This window comes from Rhinolophus sinicus, linkage group LG01, assembly GCF_036562045.2.
Source record: "Rhinolophus sinicus isolate RSC01 linkage group LG01, ASM3656204v1, whole genome shotgun sequence".
Lineage (NCBI taxonomy): Eukaryota > Metazoa > Chordata > Mammalia > Chiroptera > Rhinolophidae > Rhinolophus > Rhinolophus sinicus.
This window is the reverse complement of record NC_133751.1, coordinates 171,766,427-171,784,733: the sequence shown is the minus strand read 5'-3', so window position 1 is coordinate 171,784,733 and position 18,307 is coordinate 171,766,427. Positions and strand designations below refer to the sequence as shown.

The window sequence follows — 18,307 nt, the reverse complement described above, 5'->3', positions numbered from 1 at the left end:
GGCGCTGGGGAAAGGCACTCCTGTTCATGAATCCACAAAATTCATCATTTGTTCAGAATTCTTACAATAATTGCATATCCTTCCTTCTTTCCACGTCCTGACTTTGGCTTGACTTGTAAATGAAAATAGCAACTTTGACAATTATTGTGTCATTTACTAAGATGGTTTCTTGTTTTATAGCAACTGAAGGAACAGAAAAATGCTGGCAACAGAACTAATGAGGTAAGAGTCTGTCTCTGTTGCGAATGGTCTCTGATTAGCAGGTCCTTTCAGTGAGGTTGGTTCAGTGCCCTGGGGGCCGGGACACCTCATAGAGGCATTCAGACCCAGGAGGGAGAAGCAGCAAATGAGTTCGGAACTTGGTATGTCTGTGATAACCAGAAAAACACTCAGATTTCATGCTTCAGGGTTTTCAGATTTCGCACACGAATTTACTGGACCCTCACAGCCAACCCCGTGGAGCGGGGATGGTGGGCTTTTGTGTTACTGACATGTCACAGGTGAAGAAATTGAATCACAGGAAATTTGTAGGATTTAGTTAAGGGTGCACAGGGATTTACTGTCAGAGCTGGAACTAGAGGCCAGTTTTATGACTGCCATGCCGAAAACCAAGTGAGCCAAGAGGGTTTTCCTGCCCTCACATTCCCTACCCAGTGGCATCCTCTTTCCATCAGTGTCCTTTTCAGAGCCAGATCCTTGAGGATTTTTTCTGTCTGTGGTGCATTCAAAAATGAACTGCACAGGGCCAGAATATCTGCAGTTGTTTTGGTTTGGAGCGTTTTCATCCCTTGGGTCCACATAAGCATGCAGTCCTTCCACACCACGACCAGTAGGGGTCGTGTGGTACAGCGAGACTGGTACCGGCCTGGGCAGTGCAAAGACTCACTGTTGTCTGGCCCTGGTTTGGACCTTTGCTGTCTTCGTGATCTCATTGAGTTTCCTCTCCTGTAAACGGGGATAGCGGCTGCACCTCTCTGGTTCTAAGTTGTGTGATGCTCGCAGGAGACACTTTGAAAACTATAACATTTCTACCCAAACCAAAGCACTTTATGACTCACCAGGCTTATGCAAATGAGCCCTTCCAGTATATAATCACGCCTGGAATGTGTGTGCACTTCCCAGTCCCCTGTGTGCCGGAGGTGCCCAGCTCACGCCAGGTGGGGCTGTGGTGGGCAGAGAGGGGCTGAGGGCCAGGAAGTCTTAGGTTACAAATAAACCCAGTAGAAGTTGCTACTCTCCTTTCTACATTGCTTTCCCTTAACCCATAGCCCTTGCCATAATTTCCGAAATCTTGTCTTTGAGAGAACACTGAGATAGTCACAATAATTAAATCTGGGACAGATTACTGAAAATTGGAATCTTCTTCTGAATTGCAGGGGGTTGGGCTCAGGCTTTCTGCAGCCTGTTGCAGGGCTCATTAGGTTCTTAGAAGTAGCAGGATCCGTGAATGGATCACTATATTCCTTTTTCTCCCCCTTTCTCTTTTAAGGGCCCTCTCGTCGTTACTGAAGAGCTTCACTCCCTTAGTTTTGAAACCCAGCTGTGTCAGCCGGGTTTGGTCATTGACCTTGAGGTAAGACTTACATGGCCCACATATGGAAAACTTGATTCATTTTTCCTTTAATTGTTACATGTATTTTTATTTCTCAATTTTTGTGTTAGAGATATTTACCTAATTGCTAAAACACGATGATATGTTTCAGCTAATATTTTTAATTTAATGATTCACAAAGCTACATAATTGAATTAACCTCCACATTCTGTAAGCTATGTGTTACAGTTGAGATGATATCCTGTTGGTTTTTATGTGACGCATTGAGACTCATTTCTTGACTGAAAGGTATATCAAAAAAACTGAACAAAAGAATATAACTTTACAGTTTCAATTTTCAAGTAGAAAGTATGTGCAAATTTACAAATAATCCCTCGCTTAGTTTTGAGGCTGCACAGTGGTCCGAAGGTGATAATTCTTTGATTCAGATGATTTCAAAGTCTTCATCCTCTTTTAGACGACGTCTCTGCCCATCGTGGTGATCTCCAACGTCAGTCAGCTTCCAAGTGGCTGGGCTTCCATCCTGTGGTACAACATGCTGGTGACAGAACCCAGGGTATGGAAAACACGTCTGCTTTCATAACAGAGGGTTACCAAAGATGTGTGCTCTAGCTTCTGCGTATCCAAAGAGCCCTTACAGGCCACATATTGAGGAACAAGTGATATAACTCAAGTGGCATTGCCAAGGATCATGGGTAATTCTGGAAAAGTAAAGCATGTGTATGTGTTAGATATGAGAATTAGGATTTTCCTCTTATGTGAATAAGCTCAGACAATAGATGATTTAATATAACTTTTATTATGGAAGAGAACCTTTATTATTATTTAGGTAAAATGTATACATCTGCTAAGCATGCTCCATTTTTAGAGTGTGATTAATTCTAGTTGATTCTCATTATTCACTGTACTTAGGTCTTTTAGTCACTGTGAACACTGATTTAACAAATATTGAACCCCAAATAAGGCATTTGATTTCTCCAAGCCGCTGGTTACAACTTTTTGTTGATACATAACCTCGTTTATGTGCGTGTCTGTTTAAAGATACTTTAGCTAATATATTTGTTGATCATTAACACCAAACTCATGACCGACATCACTGTAACTTGGGCCCAAACAAAGCCTGTCTAACACCTGTATATTCTTGAGGCACCTCACAGCCTTCTTGCACGAGGAACATCAGACAGCCTTTCAACACGACACTTGGGGAACATTTTAAACAATGAAATCAACAAAACAACACAAAAATGCAGGAAAAAATGGCACTATTTAAGTAGACCTTGAAATGGAGCCTATTTATTGTATGAAAGATGAAACAAGAAGACAGAGTCCCGTTTTGTTTGACCTCAACTGGAAACATACATGTTGGGTGACTCAGATTTTTCACCACTTAGTGTGTGGCCATGACCATAAATAATGAGTGCAAAGGTGCCCTGAGTATTGATTTTGGAGTTACAAGTAAATTTTGGGAGAAGATGAATTCACAACTAATGAGAATCGACTATTTCTCTGCTACTGGGAAAACTCGTGTGTCACAGAAACTGGAACTGAACTTGGGGACAAGTCCATGTTTTAGTGCCTCGCTTGTGACTGGAGGTCCTTCGGTAACCCTTAGCTTTTGGGTGTTTCCTTTCTAGAATCTGTCCTTCTTCCTGAACCCACCTTGTGCACGATGGGCTCAGCTTTCGGAGGTGCTGAGTTGGCAGTTTTCATCTGTCACCAAAAGAGGTCTCAGTGTGGACCAACTGAGCATGCTGGGAGAGAAACTTCTTGGTATGAGCCTATTCACTTGTTATGTATATAAAATTGGAAATTCATGAAAATATCTCTACGTGCTCCTTTCCCCTCTTTGTTCTCTATTTTGTTCAAGGAAGAAGAATGTTAAATTCTGTTGGCTTTTCCAGCTTATTGTATAGTTAAGTGAGCATTATAACTCACCTTGGAAAGGGATCTAGACCTGATAAAAGATTTAAATGAAACATTTCCCCCTTATCTCATATTAATATTTCTGAGCAGGGTTCCTAAGAGAAAGATTTTTGAATTATGTCAAGTGTGTTACTTGTGGCTAAAATAAGTTTTTTGATGAGCAAGATGAAGTTTTTGTAATCTTGGGGAGAAAAAATTAAGTCCCCAGCATGGTAAGATTAAGGTCCTGGGGCTGCCCACTGCACTCAGAAGGCACTCAAGTGGCCAGGTAAAGGAGACACTGTCCACATCAGGACACCCCTGGATTAGCAGTTTTGCCTGATTGGACATGGTCCCAACCATGATAGATAATTCCCTTTCAGTAGCTAATGCCATGGATTTATTAGTCTTCCACGCTAAGCAAGTCAAAGACTGCTAGTCTCAAGGTCACGTCTTCAATGAGTGAGAGTATGTGCACTATTTCTTTAAAAATCCACCGGCAACTTTTTTTTAGATTTGCGTTTTGTATGGCAGAACTGCATAAATTGCAAACCCCAGGAGGCTCTCCCTAACCCAATGGCTTGCAGCAGTACCTTCTCTTTGCCATGTAGATGTCACCGTGGAGGTCTTGTGCTATTTAATTAATTCTCCTTATTTGGGGAGAATTAAGAAAGATCTCTCTTTTGCTTGTCATGGCTTCTTTGTGGTTCTCTTTGAGGAGAGATGATGGGCTCACCGCCTCTTATGGCCTGGACTGCTTTAATTGTGTAGCTAATAACCCCTAGGCTTCCTTCCCCTCTCTCATTTTTCTCGACCTCCCTGAGCCCACGTGCTGTTTGGAGGAGCACTGAGGGAAATGCCTACTTAATATCTAAAATAAGCTTGTAAAGTCAAGTCAGTTAAATAGGTCACCTAGGAGTGATCTTGGTCTCAGTTAGAATAAAAAAACAAAATAAAACCCCTCTTTAGAGTCAACGGGGGGGAGGAGACTTGAGGAAGGAGAGGGAGGCAGTGGGAAAACATATTGCACAAGGACGGACCACACTGAAGCTTCTCCAGAAAGCGCTATTAATTAGCATTAATGTACCTGAAACCATGTACATAAACCTTCCTTTGTTGGATGTTGGCTCTTTTCTTTGAGAGCAAATTCAAGAGCCATCAGTCCAGCCAGGGCTTCAGAATCAATTTCTGTTTCCTGAAAAAGATTATTTCTGTTTGTTTAGGTCCTAATGCTGGCCCCGATGGTCTTATTCCATGGACGCGGTTCTGTAAGGTGGGTCCTGTCTGGGTTTTATCCTCTCCTAGTCTTTTTCACTGTCTGCTGAAGTTCTCGTATTTCTGATTGTGGTAGTTCTTAACTATGTGCTTATTTTGGCACGCGCCTCTCATCCATGGAACCCCTAGGGCAAGTTGTTTACTTTCCTTTCGCACAGCAGGTTGGTCTCCAAGTGTGAGTCTGACAGGAAGCGCCTGCCTGGGTGATAACATTCTTTCATATCCAAAATGAGTCTTCTGTTCGTTCACACCGGCCCCTTTGGCAGCATTTTAGCCCTGTCCATGAGAAATGTGTGCTCCATGCTGGCGTGGACAGCCTGGCAGGCAGATGAGTTCCCCCAGCCAGCTCAAGCAGGGGGATCCGTCAGAAGGAAAACTAGGCCCCGCTGAGGTCACCAGACAGTGTTGATGAGCTTTGCGCTACTAGAATTTACTAGTGCGAGGGCAGCTTTTGTTTTGTGATTCTCCCTGGAGGTCATTCCCTGGCTGGCTGGCTACTGTTTGCAGAGGGAAGCAGAGGCCTCCCAGGAAATGGAGAGCTTGGTGTCTGGATGCCAGTAAGAGGGGAGGGATGGCTCTGGCTCTGGTAGCTGGGTATAATTTGCAAATTAAAATTTGATGGTGGGAGGAGGCATGGTAAGTCACTATTAGGATTTTCTTGTTCTTAATATGTGCACTTATTTACTTGCAGGAAAACATAAATGATAAAAATTTTTCTTTCTGGCTTTGGATTGAAAGCATCCTTGAACTCATTAAAAAACACCTTCTGTCTCTCTGGAATGATGGGTAAGGGCTATTGATAGACGTAATTTTGAAACATAGTTGTAGCACACCCTCCCCTATTGCATGGCTTAGACAGTCCTGACCCAGACAGACTTCATTATTTGCCAAGACTTGTCTGCATCTCACAGAAGTGGAGGTTTACAGGCTGTCCCTTCAGAACTTCATGATAATTAAACTTATACTTTCAGATTAAACTTACACTTTCATAGTAGATGTATGAGTATTTTCAAAGCTGAATTTGAAAAACTCTGCCATTCATACATTCATTCATTCCACAACAGTTTTTTGAGTACCTACTCGGTTGCTCCAAGGAAGGAAGAAAAAACTTTAACTCAGTAAATTGTTTCTATCTAACTTATTCCCTGGGTTAGTTGGTATTTCAGCAAAGGCTTTAACTTGATCAAAAGTGCTAGAATGTGAGAACGTATTGTCTGAGCCTTCTCTCCAGTGTAAAAGATACATACATTCAGACATTTTCCTGGCCTTTAAAATCATCAAGTGAAAATAAAAGGCTCAGTAATCCAGCAAGTATTTATCATCTGTAGCGTCCTCCTGGCACCATGTTAATGATTGTTTTTGGACTTCAGTGTATATATGTATGTCTACATAAAATGCTTCCTGAAGTGTCAATTGAACAGATTTTAAAACATCTAAAATAGTCCATCCATTTTTATCCTGCGTTCTTCTGTCAAGTTCTAGTCATTTTGATTTGTAAATTAACGTGAAAATTAAAATCATGACTGAACCTCACAATTCCTCTGTCCATCCCTTTCCACATCCAGGTGTATCATGGGCTTCATCAGTAAGGAGCGTGAACGTGCTCTGTTGAAGGACCAGCAACCTGGGACATTCCTGCTGCGGTTCAGTGAGAGCTGCCGGGAAGGGGCCATCACGTTCACGTGGGTGGAACGGTCCCAGAGTGGAGGTGGTAAGTGAAGGCACCTGCACACACAACCGATTCGAACCATGTGTGCGAAAGCCCTTCTTCATCACTGTAAATCAACTCGTACAAATAATGAGCTTTTGACATAAAATCACAGATCCTATACTTACCCCGACTGAGCCTTTCAGATAGGATTTAATACATCACCTTGAATATTTGTGCTGCATTGCCTGGAACATATTGTATACTGTGTAAATGATGGTTTTTAAGTGACAAGGCCACATTCTTTCCTTTATCTGTAGACAAAAGATGTGGGGCGGTGTGACTGACAACGAGCTCTTGGGAGGAAGCCCATTGTGCACAAGCATAAGCCTCCAGCCTCACTGAGGGCTGTCCCGTGGGAAGGGCAGACTCGGGCCATCCTGGGGACTGGGTGCAGCCTCTACCCTGCCTTCAAACAGAGCAGTCGGAAGTGTGTCTTTGTGCTATTTTGGGTTTCTATTTAACCCAATGAATCCATGGCTAAAAAAATTCCTAAAACCTTAACATTATGAAACAGGTTTCTGAGGAGGAGGCCGAACAGTGGACATGAGAGAACAATAAAGACAAACTGGTTCCTTTTCATTGTTGCTTGTAGTTTGCTCTGTTTGAAGGACTGGTGTATTCCAGGGACATTTATGCTTTCGGTGGGAAGATGCAAAAAGATGGCATACTATTCTTGTTCTTTTTATTATTTTCTTCTGCTTAAAAAAACAGGAGAGCTGGGATTAGAGCTAGTATGGACAGTAGATATTAGATACTGCCCTTTTCTTTTTCACCCCCAGTAGTTCTTTTCTGAACTAGCTGAGAGATGGAGAGGGCCAACCGGGCAAAGATGAAGAGAACTTTTGGCAACCAGAAAGTTTAAGCACGGCAGTGCCAGCTACAAAGTTTTAGGATGCCAGCGTTTTCTGAACTTCTAGGGCAGAGTCCCCAGGGAACCTGAACAGCAGCTTCTGGGGTGTGTGTGCCCAAAAATGAGATCTCCAATCACTTAAGGAAGCACAATTCACATGAGGTCTGGGAGGAATGAGACCAGGAGTGACTTAAACTGTGGTTTCTTACAATAAAGATTAGAGAAAAAATTAGCAAGTGGGATCTTTTTTGTTTGTTTTAAAAAGTTGTTTCCATGTATTGTCATCGTTTATTTTAATAAAAATTTTTACTTTTCAAAATGAAAAGAAAAATAAAGTGAGCTTATCTTTCAGTACCCTTAATCTCTGGCTTGAGCCAAGATGACCCAATTAGGAATTAGTTGTTTATCTGCTTGTGGGTAGCACATCATTGAAGATGCATGCTTTTGAAGGTGTTTAATAAACTTCTTTTGGCTCGATTTGCAAATCTAAGGCAATAATGACAAGCAGTGTCGATAGTAATGTCTGCCTTCATTTTTCCTGTTTTTAAGAAAGGACTATAATTTATTTAGAAACAAAATAGTACTGTGTTGTAACTCCTACATTATGATTAGTTTTTACCAGGTTCTCTCAAATCCATCAACTCTGCAGTGTTTTGTTTTTCTTCTTTATTGTTTTGTGATATTCCATGGGACTCACTTCGCTTTTCTTCTTTTTAGAACCTGACTTCCATGCGGTTGAACCCTACACGAAGAAAGAGCTTTCTGCTGTTACTTTCCCGGATATTATTCGCAATTACAAAGTCATGGCTGCTGAAAATATTCCAGAGAATCCCCTGAAGTATCTGTATCCAAATATTGATAAAGATCATGCCTTTGGAAAATATTACTCCAGGCCAAAGGAAGGTACGTGGTGGTTGTGTTCTCCTTTTATCATTATCCAAAGGTTTTCTGGAGACAGGGTTTAATCACACACACTACCCCTACCTTCCTACAAATGCAAGGTGCCAGCACAAACCCCACCCATGCTGTGTCATCAACCCACTTTCTTTCGAATTGGTAAAAGCAGGCTTTGAAAAAAATGGTATAAACACAGCACAGTTGAAACATGATACATTATTTGGCCTGATACAGCTGGTAAGAAAGAGTAAATGATTTCTTATTTTAGGAGTATTAGAAAAGTTCGTTTCTGGTCTTATGTACTTGTTACATTATTACTTTTTCTACATGGAATGGGGTAAAAGATAGGACCATCATGGCCAACTGATTTATGCCAGCCTGCTCCTATTATAATTGAGAAAACTGAGGCCCAGCAGAAGTACAGTGGTTCATTCAGGGTGACCCAATAAATTATTAGACCATGTTTTACTAGTGATGATTTTTAAGGGCAGACCTAGGCTTCGAACACAGGTCTCCTGCTTCTCAGTTTTCGCTGAATTGCATTTGAGAAAGTTGTGCAAGTTAGACTAGTCTGGTTTGGACCATGCCAAATCAAGCTAATTATTTTTCAGAATCAGAAATCTCAATATTAGCACAACTACTTTGGGGAGAAGATGCTCCCAGCTTACCTGGACAGCTGTGTACATTACACCAACCAGGCTAAGACCACTAAACCTGATAACAGCTTCGCATATTTTGGGCTCCACCTTCTGTAGGCTTTCAAGCCTTGGAAAGAGAGCCACTTAGCTTGACTTTGGTAGTAAACTCTCCTCTTCTTTGATTCTAGTTATTACTGCATTCCCGCCAGAATTTCAGGTGACTCAGGCAGGGGGACAATAACCCCTGAAAGTGACAGGACCCTACCTTGACAATCAAGAAAAACAGTAAAATTTTGATCGGAGAGAAAGTTGATGGTTCTTATTGTAATTTCTGCTAATGGAAAGTGTACACGTTGTGTTTGTTTCTAGCACCAGAACCCATGGAACTTGATGGCCCTAAGGGAACCGGATACATCAAGACTGAATTGATTTCTGTGTCTGAAGTGTAAGTGAACACAGAAGAGTGCCATGTTTAAGAGCCTCGAGCCAGCCCTGCTCTTAGCTGGGGCCTGTTGGAGATGCTTGCACTCTGCTGTCCCATGGTAATTGCAGCCGCCGCCATCACAGCTGGACTTGTTGGAAAGATCCTAATTAGAGATCCTGGTGTCACTGCCTATCAGCATTTTACTGCCTTTATGAAAAAACAAAACAAAACAACAAAAAAAACCCCAAAGTTGTATTTAAAGTATATAAATGCTCCCCAAACTGATACTTTGAAAAAGTGTGAATAAAATGAACAAAAATTGATCAGAGTGGGAAAGTAGTTCTTTTCAATCTAGAAAAGGCCAAAGTAATGATTGAGATACATTTTTTTTTTTCCGCTTGCTTTTATTTTGTTGTTTCATTTTATAAAAGGTAGAAAAAAATTTGGAAAAGTCATTTTCAGTTATTTGGCCTGCAGAACTGTCTTGGGGTGAATGGATGTAGCCTTCATGTAAAAACACTCTGGAGCAGCTTTATCTGCATACACACCTCAAGGTAGGGATGAGGGACTCCCCAGACATTTCTCTGGTGCTTCTCGGGCCAGGGTAAGCCCTGAGGCATTGGCGTCTCAGGGTGACACTGCACACACTCGCACCCAGGGTTGACGAGGCAGAAGCGGCACAGGTTCTTGTCTGGCTGTCCAGTCTGGCTCAAGGGGCCGGGCTGGGGACCGGAACCTCCCGTTATCTGTTTTCCTAATCTAGGTGTTAATATTTCCTTTTCCTTTCTCCCCATTTTAGTCACCCTTCTCGACTTCAGACCACAGACAACCTTCTCCCCATGTCTCCTGAGGAGTTTGATGAGGTGTCTCGGAGTTTGGGTCCTGTAGAATTTGACACTATGGTGAGTACCACACTGGGGTGTTCTCAACTCACGCTGTGTGCTCTCTGAGGCGGGGGTCGGGGGCACCCTGGCCGACCCTGGGCCTGTCTGTAAGATACCAGGAGGAGCGTAGAACCAAGAACGGGGTTTTTAGATTATCCACAAGTTGGAGCCTGCTGTACTTAAACAAGCTACATCATCACCGGGATTTTTATTCTTGGCATTCAGCACCTTCCAAAAAATAAGTGACATTTCAAATATTTAAAAGATCCCCCTCTGCGCTTTGACATCCATGTAGAAATTTCATAAAATTAAGGAACTAAGATTTCTCTGATAAGAAAATGTTTTCTTTTGTCCTGTTATTTCAGTGCTGTGTCTGGATGAAGGAGTGTTATTTTTAGGAAGGGAGGGGACTAATGCTTGGTAATTACAATCATTATATAGAGACTCAGCTAGCAGTAATGAAACAATTTCACCTGCATTATGTTTGAGAACTAATTGGTACTGCTAGCACCTGGAGCTGGGAAGGACTTGCCAAGAGTTAAGGTTCCAAGAGTGAAACAGTTAATGAGTGTCCTGCTAGGAACAGGAACAGCATTTCGTACAAAACAGTGAATCTTCCTTTAGGAGAATGTTTTTCAGTATATCCAATAGCATTGCCTGTCTGTCAGCCTGAAATCCTTCCTCTTAAAGATTTTTGTGTGTGTTTTTTTTTTGGTTGGTTTGATTTGTGCTGATGCTGTTTTAAGCCCTTTTCCACGTGAAGCTATTCCAGTTGATTTTTTAAAAAAATTGTTTAATGCTTAAAAACTTCCTTTTTGAGTCATTACTGGCCTTTCTTCATCACTGTGTACCTGGCCTGGTGCCTGGTGTTCGGTAATGAGCGAGGAAGACGACAGAGAAAGGAGAGGGAGAGGGGGTTGCTCTTCAAACATCCAGGGTCACAGAGCCACGTGTTCAGGGAATGCATTTATATGACATCAGTAATAGCCACTTACAGTCAAGCTTCTGGTGTGTGACTTTTTTCTTCGTCCTTTTTCTTCACTTGAAGAAACACAAGCTAAAATCTTGAATGTCCTTTCTTAGACCTTATTGATTGTAGAGGATAAAAAATATCACTTAGAAAAATGCTTAGGTCATGTAATAGCAAAACAGTTCTGTTCCTGTTAACAAGTGTAGAATGAACCTCTTACGTGGGTAAAGTTGCATCCTCAGCAGAATGTAGCCCCCCCGACTCTGCTGTAAAGCATCATTTCTAAGCCTGACACAAAAATGGCATAAATATAATGCCTATTCAGAATATGTCAGATAGATTGATGGGCCAGAAAATGGGCTGATCTTCTTTTACAACAACTTTGTTATTCCTGAGCCAGTCACCTTGTCACCATCACCACCATTAGTAGGGGACACTTACTACGCACTTACTGTGTGTACCAGCCACTCCACAAGTGGTAGCTTATTCAGTCCTCACAACAGTCTTCTGTGTTAGGTATTATTTCTATTCCCATGTTTGCAGGTATGGAAAAAGAGCCCCTCTCACCCTCCCCCCGCAAAAATATTATATAACTTGTCTAAGATCAAACAGTAAGTGATGGAACGAATATTTGAAGCCACTCGGTGTGTTTCTAGAGTGCCTGCTCTTGTTCAGTATCCTGGGTTATCTCCCAGAGAAAGCTAACTGATCTTATTCAAAACATGCACCCTAGAGAGGCTGTTTGCACAGAACTGAGTACGTTTTATTCTGGTTTATTATGACAAAGGCAGTGTGGCCTTCGGGTGAGAGGCCTGTGTTTTGGATTTGGACATCAGAGTTCTAACTCTGTCATCACCATTATTCCCTGTGACCTTGAGAAAATAGGATGGATTAGTTCCCTCCATCTGTGCAAGCAGAGTGATTGCTTTTTCTGTGTTCTCAGAATAATGCTGTCAGAGCAGTTTGAATACTCTAAATAAATGCCAGGAAATGGTTTTGGGTCTCTGGATTCCCCGTCGCCATTCCATTCCATTCCAGCTGATTTAATTCATTTCATTTGTAGAACAAAATAAAAATGTAGACACACACACACACATACACACACACACACATCCCTCCAGATTAAAGCCATAGGATACTTAAAGAGCTAAAAGAGGCTGTAATTTGGGCACGGTACTGGTTAGATGAATTAAAAGTTGGATTAGTCTCCAAATTGGGTGGACTCCACCTTGACTGTCCATGGTTTACCTTTACCATGGAATTGGGACATACGCTCCGACATAGAATTACCTCTCAGAACTGGCTGTTTTCAGTCATGTCTAGAGGTCGCTGCTCTGGACTAGGGTGACCCTGAGGCTGACTGCTGCCTCAGGAGGGCCCCACGCTCCTCGGGAAATTGTCCAAGAGAGACAGAGCACCAGTGTTTTCTGCAGCATGACTTGATTTGTTTAGTCTGGATTTCCTGTACAGTCAGCTTTTTCCCCTGGGATGATATGAAAACCAGTTTACTCTCCTAGAGGCCTTTGGTCAAAGCTGGTAACAGGAACATTTATTGTGTGCTATTTTCCACGTACCATACTAGACATTCTACATACGTTATCTAACACAGTCCTTTCACTAGATCTCTCTACTAGCTGCTATTAGCCTCCTTTGAACAGATGAGGACCTTGCGGTTGACAGAGGTTAGTTCATGTGCCATGTCACACCGCTGCTGAGAGACAGTGATAGCATTTGCATCCAGGCTTTCTCTCTCCCTCTCCTTCTCCAAGTCCACGACTTTAACCACATATTTTTAGTGTCAGCCACTCTGAAACACAGGGAAAAACCTTCATTGTGCTTTTCATCCAAAACAATTTTCCTAAGAGCCCACTATGCACCATCCACTATTGAGTACTTGGGATTAAAAAAAACGGACTCCGTTCTCAAGAGGCTTGTCATGCAAGTACTGTGTTTCTATTGGTATTTGGAGCTGACTAATTCTGTGTGTGTGGGACTATCCTGTGCATTGTAGAATGTTTAGCAGCATCTCTGGCCTCTACTCACTAGATTCCCATAGCACACATAGCCCCACACCCAGTCATGACTGCCGGCGGACAGACTCCTCCCTGGTCGAGAGCACCTGGTTTGCAGGGAGAGCCCCCCATGGCAGTGAGATCGGAAGTCAGTGCAGGCTGGCATTCTTTGGCGTTCACTGCCTGCAAGGTGCCCCATTCCAGGCAGCCGGGCAGGAGGCACTGCTGGGGACTCCTAGTGATTCTACTTCTCCAGCCATACCTAAAAGACATTCAGTTATTATTCCTACTGAGTGGCCTTTAAGGAAAATTCATCATTTCTCCCACGTCTCTCCCTCTGGCATACAACTCAGCATTGCCTCGCCCTTGTTTTGCATGAGCAGACTTGCCACGTTGCTCTGTCCCCAGACTTGAATAACAGCACAAAGCTTCATGCAGCCTGGATGAATCAACAGAACTAAGCCAGCAGGCTGCAGAGTAATAATTCATCAGCTTAAGAGAATATAGAAGGTCTTGATTAGTCCAGGAAAAATGACAGCACATGCTGAGGCTCTCTAATTCCATGGTGGTTATTTGCTATTGGAAGTGTCTTCCTACTACTCTGTTGTTGAACAGACAAACAGTGTTAAATATATGAATCTGCATTTTACAAAATCAGTGTAATAAACTTAACCACGTTTTGTCTTTTTACAGATGAACGCAGTATAGAGCATGAATTTTTCTCCTCTTCTCTGGCGACATCTTTCCTTCCCTGTGATTCCCTCCTGCTGTTCTGTTCCTTCACATCCTGTGTTTCTAGGGAAATGAAAGGCCAACAAATTTGCTGCAACCTGTTGATAGCAAGTGGATTTTTCCCTAATTCAGAAACATCTGTTACTCTGGAGGGTTTCACGCATCTAATTAAAGGTAAAATTGAAAGGCCCTCTCCACAGAGTGGGTTTTGCAAATGAAAAACATCCAGATACACCCAAAAGAACAGGACTGCTAGAATGAGAGCGTGGGGAAAGGTCAGAAGTTTAGCAGCATCTAGCAAGTGCTCTGCATCACGTCAGTGCTCACTTGTTAATAGGCTGTTGGATCGGTTGTTTAGGGAACTTCTTCATATAGGATTGGCAGATTTCTGTTCTGGAGAATCTTTATCTGTTCTGTTTTAAATATGGCTGGAAGTTTTCCATTGGTTTACCTGTGAAATAGTTTAAAGCTATGTTTCTCTAGAACTATATAACTCTTTATCAAAGGTACCCATCCTGTATCTGGGCAGGGGACAAACGGTGTGGTCTGTATTTTATTATATCTTCTACTTTGGCCATTTAAAGCTAAATTCTCTCTCTTGGGAGAAGTAGCTTTTCTGTTTGTTACGGCTTTATGATACTGGCTAATATCAATAGAAGGAAGTACATTTTCCAAATTTAGCAGTAGGATTTTCTGCTTAAACTTGAATATCCAAAGCTGAATATAGTTTACTTCATCATGGTCACTAGGAAATGAAATTGTCTTCATAGTTCTATCAAGGGAGCCAGTCTATTAACGACAGCTCTCTCGAGGCAAATCCTATTATTTTTCAAAAAGTTGAAATTAATCATAGATGTAGACAAATTCAAAATTTAATTCACGTTCTTAAATGGGTTAATTTGTCTTTATTGTTATCAGCTGGTATTTAGTCTAGTCGTAAGATTTTCAAATTGAGAAGAAAAAATAGTAACTGAAAAATCATGAGCCAGAAATAATATGAGAATCAAATAATTTGAAAACTCATCCTGTGTAACTGCATTGAGAATTGCATGTTTTTCACTTATAAATGTGTTTCTCTGACAAATACATTTGCAGATTGTTGCATTATCTCCTGTGCTTTTTCTAGACCCCTTTTTGACTGATGGTGTTTTGTGAAGTGTGTTGTTCCTTACCTTCTTCCTTCGTTAGTACTGGCACAGAGAAGTGGTGTAGGGGGATGGCTTTGACAGGGTTCTTCCACACAACACTCAGCCTGCTGTCTTTGTAGCTGCATCTTATTTTCCCACTGTCACCACCATTATATTACTGTGTCTATTTTAAAATTAAAGCTAACATATATGGATTGTATTAACTATAAGATGCACATGGTCCTTTGTACTGAACACACATGAAAGCCTCCTCTCAGTTTTTACATAAGATGGCATGACCTTACTGGGTTTGCATTGACTTTTGAAATTGAAATGATAAAGGAACCAAGAAGACAACATGAACAAAATACTGTTTCTAATTCCTGGTGTTTATTTGGTATATTTTTGCCCTTTGAGAATGATTTGGCATGGTTTCATTTTACTGCACTAGCCAAGAGACTCTCTTTACTTTTCAGAAGTATTAAAATGCTTAATAGCATTTGGTGTAAAGATTTTAAAAGTTACTGGCATTAAGTATACGTCTGGTGTTTTTCTCATTTTTAAAATTCATGATTAAACATAAACATGTCAGTTCTTATTTTATAATAAGATTAATAACACCATATTCCTGACTGTTGCCCTTTCTTACCCTGCTTATCACCAGAATTGCTGTTGCAGATTAAGATAGGTCAGTGGAAGAGATCAGAGAGGAAACATTATTGGAGCAAGCTGTAAGTATGTTGGTCTTGGTGACTGCAGCTGCCTCCAAATGCACAAATAATTTGGCATTTATTTAAAAATGAATCTCAGTACTGCTAATGTAAGTTTTCAAATTTAAAATATATGTAATAGGGGATGCTGTCTTGTCTCCAAAGCAGCCATCTAAAATCTACACCTCCATGATTAGCTATTACTGAGAAATTATTGCACCCACACAAAAAGGTGCCATTTTTTCTCCAAAAATGTTATAAGCTAGAAAGCCATGACCTTCTCAAAGTAAAAGACACCGTTTGCTAGAAAAACATAGTATAAGAAAAGACATAATCACCAAGTTAGACATAAATCTGGCATGTTAGACTTAAATATTGTTGGAAGAGTTACCAGGGAATAGTGGTATAGGCTTGAATTCTGGCATCATTACAAATGTGATGATTCTCATCTCCATGTCTGCAGTGTTTACATCTAGGAAGCATAAAGTTCCTGTATAACGAACATTGAGAGCTGTATTTCTCCAGGGAGTAAAGTAGATAATGGCCTGGCTAGCCAGTGTAAGTTTGTATTCTTACATACTTGATCAGTATAAAAAGTCACTAATTAGATCCTGGTGTAGAGATGTTGGTGTGTTTTAATAGTATTTCTTATATGGTGTTTCACAAGCATAGAGCTTATATGTAATATTTGGGAGAAATTTCTCCTTACTTAACAAAGAGAGTTTTCTGAGATGGCAGTAAGTGGATTTCACTATCCCGCTTTAAACAAGCAAAATCTGTTTGAGTATATGCTAAAGTGGGATATTAAGTCTTAACAAAGAAAGCACTCCTTTTACCTTTAACTATCCCAGAGAAGACAGGACAAATCTAGAAATTGTTTTCAAAACTCTGCCACCTACCTTTTAAACTAGGATGCTGTGCCCAAAGTGTGGGGTATTTACGTGAATGGTGTCTTTTGGTCATTCATTCATTTATTATTACATCAGACACATATTGAGCACCTGCCATGAGCCAGGCACTATTCTAGATGTTTGGGAAACATTGGGAAACAAAAACAGACGAAGATACCTACCTTTGTGGAACTTCAGGTGTTCTGAGATACTGGATCATATGTTCTAGTACTTATTATCTTATGAAAACTTAAGATTTTGTGAAGCATACATAATCAAAAGCTACAAAAATTTAAATGTTATATAAAAATATGCACAATTTCAAAGAAATAGCATTTAAAATAATTTTACAAAGTTTAAAGATAATATTGTTTTGGAACTTTCTAAGATGAGTTTTTATAACTCTTAAGTGATACTGACTTAATAATAGTCAGTTTCCAAGTTTTGATAAACTAACCAGGTTTTGTGTGTGCTATCCTGACAAACATCTTGTTTGAACTATTGAAAAAAAGAACCATACTTAAGCAGTTTTAAACTTATATATTAAGATTATATTGGGTATCCAAGAATATAAAGGTTCCTAAAAGATCCCTTTGACAGAAAGCTGTCAAAAACCTATTATTAAACTATGTAAATTCTATAGTTCTTAATGCTGTTATACCACTTTAATGCCCCAGTGTCGGTGTCCGTTTGCACCCTTCCCCATATCTTGGACACAAACGAAGCAGTCTTGATATTGTTTTGCTGTTGTGACTGCTCGTCTGACTCACTTCCTAGTAGACTCTACACTATTTGCACAGGTAGCAAGGGGCCAGCCTGGGGCACCCGGAGGCCTGGAGTGAGGTTCAGGCTCCGGAATAGAAATGAGACACCCAATCTTTGCCCCCTTTTAATAACTGACTTAATTTTCTAAGCCTTCCCCCCCCCAAACACACATACCCTTCCCTAGTCGTCTCGTAAATCACATCCTTTCCATTCATAGCTATAAAATACCCCTTCCCCCAAAAGCCCTTGTTTTAAATGCCACCTAACACATTCATGGGCTACTTCCCTGGGCCATCTGGTCCATGATTTACAAATTAATTCAATTTACTATGAGGGTTAATAAGTGAAATTAGGAAGATCGTCCCAGCCCCTACCAAAATCCCACAAAAATAAAATGATCATGTTGTATCAAGAACAAGTATAATTTCATTTTTCACAATTCGGGATTATTCATCCGTGTGGTCTCCCCTGCACTGATGCCAAGCTTTTGTCTGCGGACGTGCTCATGCACAGCTCAAGCTGACTGCATGTTGCACAGCTTAACTTTGTAGCATTTATGCTTCTCCTTAAAACTCCACAGAGCCCAGACTTGAGCTAATTTGCAAGTAGCTGGATCTTCTATCCATCGGGTGCACTGCGGTAGGATGTAGGGAAAGAACACGGGCCGAGTGCTGTATCACAGCCTGCTCTCTGGTGTCAGCTTCATCTGGGAAAGAGGGGGATTCGATGAGAAATCTCTGATGTCTCTTCCAGTTCTAAACTGTCAGTAACGCAGACAGGTTAACATGTTCGCTGTAACGAAGCAAATGACTTTGTGACCAATGACTTTGATAGCTGGAACTGGACAGCCATGGTGTTCGTGTACCTTCTCTGTGGTTAGAAAACCATATACTAACCCTAAAGTAGGGGACCTGCACTGGAAGCAAATGCCATTCACATCCCCATGAACCAGCCCGGAGCTGCAGTTT

General features: G+C 41.2%; 1 protein-coding gene across 6 annotated transcripts in view; it reads left to right on the top strand.

Annotated features, from left to right (window-relative positions):
* STAT1 (signal transducer and activator of transcription 1) overlaps nucleotides 1-14,954 on the top strand; it is a 38,055-nt gene extending 23,101 nt beyond the window's left edge. For all 6 annotated transcript variants that reach the window (XM_074339284.1, XM_019740725.2, XM_019740724.2 and 3 more), the window contains 11 exons: nucleotides 181-222; nucleotides 1,490-1,573; nucleotides 2,010-2,108; nucleotides 3,187-3,322; nucleotides 4,678-4,727; nucleotides 5,421-5,515; nucleotides 6,295-6,440; nucleotides 8,008-8,193; nucleotides 9,195-9,270; nucleotides 10,049-10,151; nucleotides 13,809-14,954. In XM_074339284.1, coding sequence (XP_074195385.1) covers nucleotides 181-222; nucleotides 1,490-1,573; nucleotides 2,010-2,108; nucleotides 3,187-3,322; nucleotides 4,678-4,727; nucleotides 5,421-5,515; nucleotides 6,295-6,440; nucleotides 8,008-8,193; nucleotides 9,195-9,270; nucleotides 10,049-10,151; nucleotides 13,809-13,823 — 1,032 coding nt within the window. In that variant the 3' untranslated portion in view covers nucleotides 13,824-14,954. The remainder of the gene's footprint in view (nucleotides 1-180; nucleotides 223-1,489; nucleotides 1,574-2,009; nucleotides 2,109-3,186; nucleotides 3,323-4,677; nucleotides 4,728-5,420; nucleotides 5,516-6,294; nucleotides 6,441-8,007; nucleotides 8,194-9,194; nucleotides 9,271-10,048; nucleotides 10,152-13,808) is intronic.
* Nucleotides 14,955-18,307: the final 3,353 nt, after the last annotated feature.